The sequence below is a fragment of the Dipodomys ordii genome, unplaced genomic scaffold, assembly GCF_000151885.1.
Source record: "Dipodomys ordii isolate 6190 unplaced genomic scaffold, Dord_2.0 Scaffold94, whole genome shotgun sequence".
Taxonomy (NCBI): domain Eukaryota; kingdom Metazoa; phylum Chordata; class Mammalia; order Rodentia; family Heteromyidae; genus Dipodomys; species Dipodomys ordii.
This window is the reverse complement of record NW_012267310.1, coordinates 4156214-4165455: the sequence shown is the minus strand read 5'-3', so window position 1 is coordinate 4165455 and position 9242 is coordinate 4156214. Positions and strand designations below refer to the sequence as shown.

General features: G+C 39.9%; 1 protein-coding gene across 1 annotated transcript in view; it reads right to left on the bottom strand.

Moving 5' to 3' along the window:
• Nucleotides 1-1560: 1560 nt before the first annotated feature.
• The window catches only part of Eif2s3 (eukaryotic translation initiation factor 2, subunit 3 gamma, 52kDa), a 19196-nt gene continuing 11514 nt past the window's right edge, over nt 1561-9242 (bottom strand). The window contains exons 10-12 of the mRNA XM_013026525.1: nt 7149-7318; nt 4157-4329; nt 1561-2594 (exon numbers count right to left, since the gene is read on the bottom strand). Coding sequence (XP_012881979.1) covers nt 2531-2594; nt 4157-4329; nt 7149-7318 — 407 coding nt within the window. The 3' untranslated portion in view covers nt 1561-2530. The remainder of the gene's footprint in view (nt 2595-4156; nt 4330-7148; nt 7319-9242) is intronic.

Here is a 9242-nt window from a genome sequence, read left to right as displayed (position 1 = left end):
CTGCAATAAGGTAAGTCACTCTTTTGAGTTGTATCCCAGAATTCTGGGTTGAAGGTACTTATAAAACACAAGGGGACATTTCAGATATAATGTTTGATTTAGAATTTCATTTTATTTAAATGTGTTCTTCATGCTACAATGCAACCCTTTAAAATCAGTCAAATACATAACATTAAAATGCTTTCTCAAAACTTATCAACTTAAATGACAACCCACAACCACAGCTTCTAAACTTCAAAAAGGCGGCTTCAGTATCCAGAAGAACACCTTATCCTAACTGGAATGAAATCCTGTCTCAATGCAAATTTAAGAAAAGAAAACAAAATATTATCAGAATACCAAAATTTATTCGGATACTATTATTGAATATGTCTACTTCTTAACTCTAAACTTGTTCCCAAGCACTGGGAAGGTTGGTTTTTCTGATACCTGGGTTAAAACTCAGAGCCACCTGATTACTTGGCTGGTACTTTACCACTTGATCTATGCTTCTATCTTGGCTTTTTGCTGGTTATTTGGGAGATAAGTCTCAAAGACTTCCCTGTCCAGACTGGCTTTGAACCTCAATTTTCTAGACCTCAGACTCCTGAGTATCTAGGATTACAGGTATGAGCAACCTGTGCCCTGGCAAGATTAGTTTAAAAACAAAATATATCATCTAAGCCAGGGGTTAGGTGGCTCACGCCTGTAATCCTAACTACTCAGGAGGCTGAGATCTGAAGATCATGGTTTGAAGCCAGCCCAGGCAGGAAAGTTCCCATGAGACTCTTGTCTCCAATTAACCACTCAAAACCGAAGTGGCATTGTGGCTCAAGTGGTAGAGGGCCAGCCTTGCACAAAAGGAAGCTCAGGGACAGAGTCCAGGCCCTGAGTTCATGCCTCACAACTGACCAAAAAAAAAAAAAAATTAGCATCTAGGCCCTGCCCCAAGCCAATTAGATCAGAATTTCTAGGGATTATTTTGGGGGAAGCCCTGGTCCTGGAGCTTGAACTCAGAACTCAGGGCCTGGGCAGTGTCCCTGAGCCTCTCTGTGCTCAAGGCTAGCACTCTACCACTTGAGCCACAGTGCCACGCCTGGCTTTTTCTGTTTATGTGGTACTGAGGAATCAAACCCAGGGCTTGGAGTGTGCTAGACAAGCACTCTACCATTAAGCCACATTCTCAATCCTTGGGATTTTTTTTTTTAAACCTTCCTCAGCAATTCTGCCAACTAAAGTTGGGAATCATAACTCCCACAAAATCTTTTAATTTTTTGGTTCTGGTACTAGGACTTGTAACTCTGGGTTTGGGTGCTGCCCTTGAGCTTTAAACACAAAATCATTTCATAAAGCAAAGACATAAATAAAAAGTATAAAAAAGAACAGCCCGGGGAAAGTAGAGGGAGGGACACAGAGGATAAGTTAAAAAAAATCATACTTATTATTTGTTTTCAAATAATTTCTACCTCTTGCTAGGCCCCCAAAATACTATTCGAATCTATGTCATAACATGATGAATGAAACAGCTAAGAAAAACAGGCCAAGGGGTAGCTCAGTGATAGCATATGTGCATAGCACAGGGGGGCCCTGAGCTCAATTCCCAGCTCCCCAAAAACAAAATAGAAAATATAGCCTAAAAGGCTCTTTTACTAGTCATCTAGTATCACTTAACACAGAGGTGGGAGAAGTTTTTACTGCCAAGGGCATTTGGATATTTCTATCATTGAGGGCCACACAAAATGATCAACTCAGGTACAGAGCTTCCGGCAGCCATCACAAAGCATACAAAAAGCTCATGTACATGTCCCATCCCCTACCAAATGAATTCATGATTTCAAGGGTTTTGTATGGCCTGCTGTTCCTCACCTCTGCATATACTATTTGCCAACAGAGGAAGACTGTCAGATTACAGGTAACCAAGGAAGGAATAACCTCATGGCAATGGAAGAAGTTAAGAACTTCTGGCTCTGATTTCCTCCATTTCGTTCCAGGAAAAGAGTTAAGGGAGAACGTTTGTGTATGGAGTCAGGTACTCAGACTTTAGTGGTCAATTTCAATTGACCCTACTCATTTTCTTTTCACTTAAAATTTCAAAGAAAAAGCAATATAAAATAATGGGCCAAAGGGAAGCTGGTCTTTGAGAATTTATCTTCCAGCTTTTACTGGTACAACAGTCCTTCAGCCTGGAGCTACTCAAGAAGCATGAAAAAGAAAGAAAAATTGTTTAGCTCAGACAAGTTCATTGGTATATGAGCTACAATGAAGGCTGGTGGCAAAATTTTTTTAAACCTGCATTGATCTAGATACTTGGGAATGTTCTGCTAAAATGTAGTTTCAATCCAGCAATAGGAGATTTTGACATTTGTTGTATACCCCATATTGTTAGTACTAGAGATTAAATTTTTGATGCCAAATGATGAGAAAAACCTTACAGTTACCTACAAAGGTAATGAGCTGTGAAATTAATTCCCTAGTATTGCTTTGAAAATATACCCTACATTGTTAAGACAAATTTCAACTCTGTTCAAATGACTTAGTTAGCTGGGATTCTTCAGTCATCATCCACAGTTGGCTTGATTGTCACTCCTCTTCTTATCTGACCCCAACCAATTAAACTGCAGAATGAAAATAAAAGACATTATGAGTTTCACATCTAGTTCATTAGTATCAACATATAATCACGTGACGTAATTGGTTTTTACCTGCCCATGTATTTTAGTTTTTGCCTGTACAATCTTGGGATTTGAACTAAGGGTCTAGAAACTCCCTGAACATTTTTTTGGCTTAAGGCTAGTGCTCTATTACTTGAGCCACAGCTCCAATTCTGGCTTTTTGGTGGTTAATCAGAGCTAAGAGGTTCACAGACTTGTCTGTGAAGACCGTTTCAAATTGTGATCCTCAGATCTCAGCCTCCTAAAGAGCTAGGCCTTGCCCTTTTTTCCCCCCATCTGTCATGGGACTTGAACTCTGGGCTTGGGCACTGTCCTTCAGCTTTTCAGCTCAAGGCTAGCGCCACTTGAGCCACAGTGCCACTTCCGGTTTTCTGATGGTTTATTAGAGATAAGAGTCTCCAATAAACTTCCTGCCTCAGATCTCAGCCTCCTGAGTAGCTAGGATTACAGGTGTGAGCCACCAGCGCCTGGCTATTGCCCATCTTCTAAGTTCAAATGTTCCCTAAGTCTGCTCCTCCAGAGAGAAAGCTCACAGTAATTCTTATCACGAACAGACGTGCCTTCATTCTAACAAACTATACCTACCCCTCAGATCCACTAAAGTCTTGCTTGTCAACCTAAGAACTATGCCCCAAACACAAACCACTTCAACTAAGTTTTGTTTAAAGCTCATTCTCTATCATTTCTTCCCTGAGAAATGCATGCCTCTTACTCACAACACCTCAACAGATTGCAATGCATTAGCATGACCTCAGCTGTTAAAGGAAAAAGAACTAGAGGAACACATCATGTATCAGCTGCACCTATCAGCTGATTACGGAAGAGCTCATTCAAAACATTCCTAAAACACTTTCATAGTGACTAAGTTCTTCTGTGACAAAGGATGAGGCAAACTAGAAGACTTTTGCACCATATATTAAGTATGAAATGACAGTGGTATAGACATAATGTTACAAGGAATAGAAAGGAATGGGAAGACTCCATAACTAACAGGAAACATAACGAGTGAGGACCCAAATATATGTATTTCGTAGTTTTAGTCATTTATAGGGAACTAGAAGCAGTATCACCCTACAGCAATGAGCATGAATGCTAATCATAGTTTGAACTCAGGGCCTTGTACTTGCTTGGCTTACATGCTCACAAACAGGTATACCACTGAAGCCACACCTGGCTCAGTCTTTTGACAAAATCTCACAAACTTTTCTGTCTGGGCTGGCTTCAAAACTAAGATCCTCTGGATCTTAGCCTCTTGAGTACCTAGGATTACAGGCATAAGCCACTAATAGTCAGACAATTAATTAGTTTTTTCATAGATTGTGAGAAGCCAACTGCAGTACTTGGGACTATAAATCAAGGCTGCTTAAATGTAGTTTTCAATAAGATCCAGATAGTAAAAATAATACAGACTCTTGTGTTCAAGCAAGAGTATGTACACCTGAATGTATACCAAGAACTTAAGGAAACTGACTCTACTAAACAGTGGCAAAGGCTAATCAACTTACCGCCAGTGTTTCTCGACTCTTCGACTAAGGGCAATTTTTTCTCCTACTTCTGTGCACACAGGATTAGTCAAGACGATTTTACCCAGATCAGCCTTGACAGCACTAACTCTCCCTCCTGTCGACAGGGATCCTATGTTGACCATAAGCACTTCATTCTTCGACAGCTTTTGTACCTAAGGAGAGAAATTGGGCGAAAACACCCCAAAGTCAAGACCATTTACAGTTTAAAAGTAGCAAACAGAATGTTGATTTGGGGCCCAGTGACTTCATACAAAATCTGCCTTGAAGAAATAAATTAAGTAACCACTGCATAAACCACTCTTAAAAAATTTTAAGTTAGCTAGGCGCCAGTGGCTCACACCTGTAATCCTAGCTACTCAAGAGGCTGAGATCTGAGGATCAATGGTTCAAGCCAGCCCAGCCCAGGCAGGAAAGTTCATGAGACTCTTATCTCCAATAAACTACCAGAAAACTGGAAGTGGCACTGTGGCTCAAGTGGTATAGCACTCGCCTTAAGCTGAAGAACTCAGGGTCAGCGCCCAGGCCCAGAGTTCAAGTCCCACGACCCACCAAAACAAACAAAAAAAAGCTTCAAGTTAAACACTAGTTGAGTATTCTTTATTGGGAATGCTTAGAAATGTGAACATTCCAAGTATCTCAGGATTTTATAATACTTATGTATATATATGTGGTGTCTTGGGGGATAAACACTGAAGTCACTTAAGTTTTGCTTTATGAATAGTCTTGCTATGCAGCATAGGCTGGCCTGGAACTGCTAAACCTCCTGCCTCTTGATATTATAACAGTGAGCAACTACGCCCAGACTCCCAGACTGGTACAGTGTGTGTGTGTGTGTGTGTGTGTCCTGAGTGCTGACCCCGAGCTTGTTTGCTCAGCGCCACTTCCGGTTTTCTGGTGGTTTATTGGAGATAGGAGTCTCACGGTCTCTCCTGCCCCGGCTGGCTTTGAACCGCGATCCTCAGATCTCAGCCTCCTGAGTAGCTAGGATTACAGGCGTGAGCCACTAGCGCCTGGCTCCTTTCTGGCTTTTTTTAAGTAGCTTATTGAAGAGAAGTCTTAGAACTTTCCTGTTCAGGCTGACTTCCAACCATAATCCTCAAATCTCAGCCTTCTGAGTAACTAGGATTATAAGCATGAGCGACCCGAGCCTGGTTGACTTATGTACACCTTATAGCAATAACCTGAAGCAATTTTACAATTTTCCACAGTTAGTGCAGTTGCATTTGACTATGACTCATCATGAGGTCAAGTATAGAATTTTTCAGTGGTAGCATCATGTCAGTAAAAAAAAAAAAAAAAACCAAACCTTTGGATTGTAAAGCATTTAGATTTTAGATTTTTAACTTATAGATCTTCAGCCTACAGTAGAAATAAGGTACAAAATTTCCTTTGTGTATGTATGGGTAGAAAAATAGGAAATGGCTTTATGAGGGTCAGTAAGGTGATTTTGGAGGTCCAATTCTATTCTTGTACCTAAACCAGTTACTAGAACTCTCTGAGCCTCTATTTAATTGGCTGGCACCATCTGTACAAGGAACAGTAAGTAAATTATTAGCCAAATGCCCCAAATCAGGTCACCGTTTTAATGGTTTCATTATTTGGTAAGTCAGATGAGACAAAAACAGTCAAGTTGGTATCAAAAGAATTCTAGGGTCTGGGAAGGTGGCTCAGTGGTAGAGTGTCTGCCTCACATGTATGAGGCTCTGGGTTCTATTCCTCAGTACCAGAAAAAGCACTGTGGCTCAAATGGTAGTGTTAGCCTTGAGCTGAAGAACTGAGGGACAGTGCCCAGGCCCAGAGTTTGAACCCCATGATCAAAGGAAAAAAAAAACAAGAATTCTAAAACACATGACAAGCCAGTTGCCAGTAGCTCACGCTAGCTACTATGGAGGCTGAGATCTGAGGACTGCAGTTCAGAGCCAGTTCTGGCAACAAAGTAAGTGAGACTCTTATTTCCAATTAGCCCCAGAAAATCACAAGTAAAGCAGTGGTTCAAAGTGGTAAAGCACTGTTTGATGTGTGTGTGGAAAAGAGTCAACATTATTTCTTTGGTTATTTCTCATGAAAATTACTTTTTCATGTTATTTCACTTATACTACATGAGTTTTTAACCAAGAGACTCAAAAGGTTCAATGTTTAACAAAGAGATACTTCTATAATTCTTTTATAACTTGTGTCTCCTAATTTATTTTTGAACTCTATCTAGTATATAGTATTGTGTGTGTATGTGTGTTCATCCTGGGCTTGAGTTCAGGGCCTGGTGCTGTCCCCCAAATTTTTTGCTCAAAGGAGCTACCATTTGAGCCACAGCTCCACTTCAGGCTTTTTGGTGGTTTGGAGATGAGAGTCTCATGGGTTTGCCTGCCAGAGTTGGCTTCAAACTGTGATCCTCAGATCTCAGCCTTCTGAGTAGGTAGTATTACAAGCATGAGCCATTGGCACCTGGCTAGCTAAATGTATATAGTTTTCAAAGTAACACAATTTCACTCTGAACTGAATCTCATGATAATTATTATGCTATTCTTTCTAAATGCCCTAGAGAAAAGTACCAGGGCAGGGTTTAGACACACCTAAAAAATTTTAAAATATCAACATTAAGTGTCAACTATTTCCCCATCTCTGCCAACGTAGTATTAGTAAAAGATTAATTTTAAAAAAGGAGCTGGGAAAGTAATTTACTGGTAGAGTGCTTGCCTAGCATGCATGAAGCCCTGGGTTCGATTCTTCAGTACAACATAAAATAAGAAATGCTGGAAGTGGCATTGTGGCTAAAGTTGTGGAGTGCTAGCCTTGAGCAAAAGAAGCTCAGAGACGGTGCCCAGGCCCTGAGTTTAAGCCCCAGGACTGGCAAAGAAAAAAATCAAACTGATTTATTTTAATTCCATGTTGGGCACAGAAGAATACAACTCAAAACTGGATTCACATAACTGTCTGTTACTTTTTCTGAAACAGGATTATAAAAAGCACTTACTTTTGCTGCTTTCTTATCTCCTTCAGTGCGGACACCTAGGAGCCGTCTAAGTAGGAAATAGGATATTTCCAATTCTGTGAATATCTCAGGTAAAGCCCCAACTGCACCAAGAACCTGCCCCACCATTCTGTCAGCTCGGCACAAAGTGGGATCGATCTTTGTTCCAACTCCTAATGAAAAAGAAAATGTACACAACCCAACTTTTATTTTCTAAGACACTTATAAAGATAATTATTTCTTCAAAAGTCTAGTCAAGTAAGCACAGTATGAATCTTCCTATACACTTTAATACCTACTTCTGTAGAGATATAGACATAACTTGTTTCATCTGGAGAAACAAAATTGTAAATTCATAGGTTCCTAAGACAACTGAGAATATAAAGATTCTCTTGATTTATATTCTAAACAATAGCAAATATCAGTAATAACAATTCAGAGTGAGTCTAAATATCTCTAATGAAGGGTGAAAAGATGTAAAATTCACTGTGTGTAGCATGTACAATATTTGCATGCTATTTACTTTTAGATTGGCTCAATGTGGATGTGCCTATAATCCTAGACCTCTGGAGGGAAGGATCTAATACTTAAGGCTGCTCAAGGGTGCTACCTGTATCCCGTGGTACACAGCAAGGGCCTCTCTAAAGAAAGAGAAGGGAGAGGAAGGATGGAGGGAGGATAGGTAGGCAGGCAACCAAGCTTAAAGTCTGGATCTACTTTTAAAATATATTAGCTGTGCCTTGAGTGGTTGGGAAAGAAAACATACAGATGGAACAAGATTAAGTAAGGGCTCAGTAAGGATTATAGGGAGGTTTTTAACGGAAGTCTATTTTCTGATGTTAAGTCTGAAGTTAAACTCTAAGTATTTCCAGAATTTCCTTTCAAATAAAAAGATAAGTTGGGTGCCAGTGGCCCATGCCTATAATTTCAGGAGACTGAGTTCTGAGCAAAAATGCTTTGAGCAAGAAATCTGAGTAAGAGTATAAGGTCCTAAGTTCAAGCCCTAGTATTAGCCCCCCTCCCACTGTATATATATGATGATAAATTTGTTTATAACAAAACTTTCTTACAGCACAGAAAGGAAAAAATAAATATCTAGCCAAAAGCCTATAATGTTAGATCCCCCATCTCAAAAAATAAAAAAACCAAAAAAGGAAGGAAAGGAGGGAGTGAAAGAAGAAAGGAAGAGAGTTGAGGAGAAGGAAGAAAGAGAAAGCTCCTATTCTCTATCCTAAAACCTATAGACTTAAAAAGAAAAAAAGTTAAAATGATGATAATCATCATGGGATATGAATGAAAAAGGCAAACTATCTGGGGGCAATCAGCAGGAGGGGAAAAGGAAAGGATACTGAAAGTCAAAGAGGACCAAAGTACATTTTACTTACTTACACACACACAGAATGAAACCCACCAAAAGTGGGGAAAAGACACTATGAGTATATAAGGGAGAAGTCAACTTGTTCCAAGTACAAATTTATGGAATTATCACAACAAAACTTCCTCATTTAACTCATATGCACTAATTCAAAAATAAAATTAGAATAATTCAATGGATTGGAGGCATGGCTCATTTGGTAGGGTGCTAGCCAATTAGATAAAGTATCAGATACCAAGTTGACTACCAGTCTCAGACCAAAAAAAAAAAACTACTTGGGTGACTGATGTGGGAAAACAGCTTGAGCTGTGTAGTTGAAGGCTAGTCTAAGTAATAGCGAGACTCTGTCTCAAAACAAGAAAACTAGTATGTATGTGTATGTGCATATGTGTGTGTTATATTTTAAATTTTAGGCCATAAAACTTATTTTGTTATTACTAAAAAGGAGGTTCTAGCTGCACCCAGGTGGCTCATGCCTATAATCATAGCTACTCAGGAGACTGAGATCTGTGGATCACAGATTGAAGACAGCCAGGACAGGAAAGTCCATGAGACTCATCTCCAATGAACTACTCAGAAAAAGCTGGAAGTAGCACTGGGGCTAGCCTTGAGCACAAAGAGGCTCAGGATGGGGCTGGGAAGGTGGCTCAGTGGTAGAGCGCTTGCCTTGCATGCATGAGGCCCTGGGTTCAATTCCTCAGCACCACATAAGCAAAAAGAAA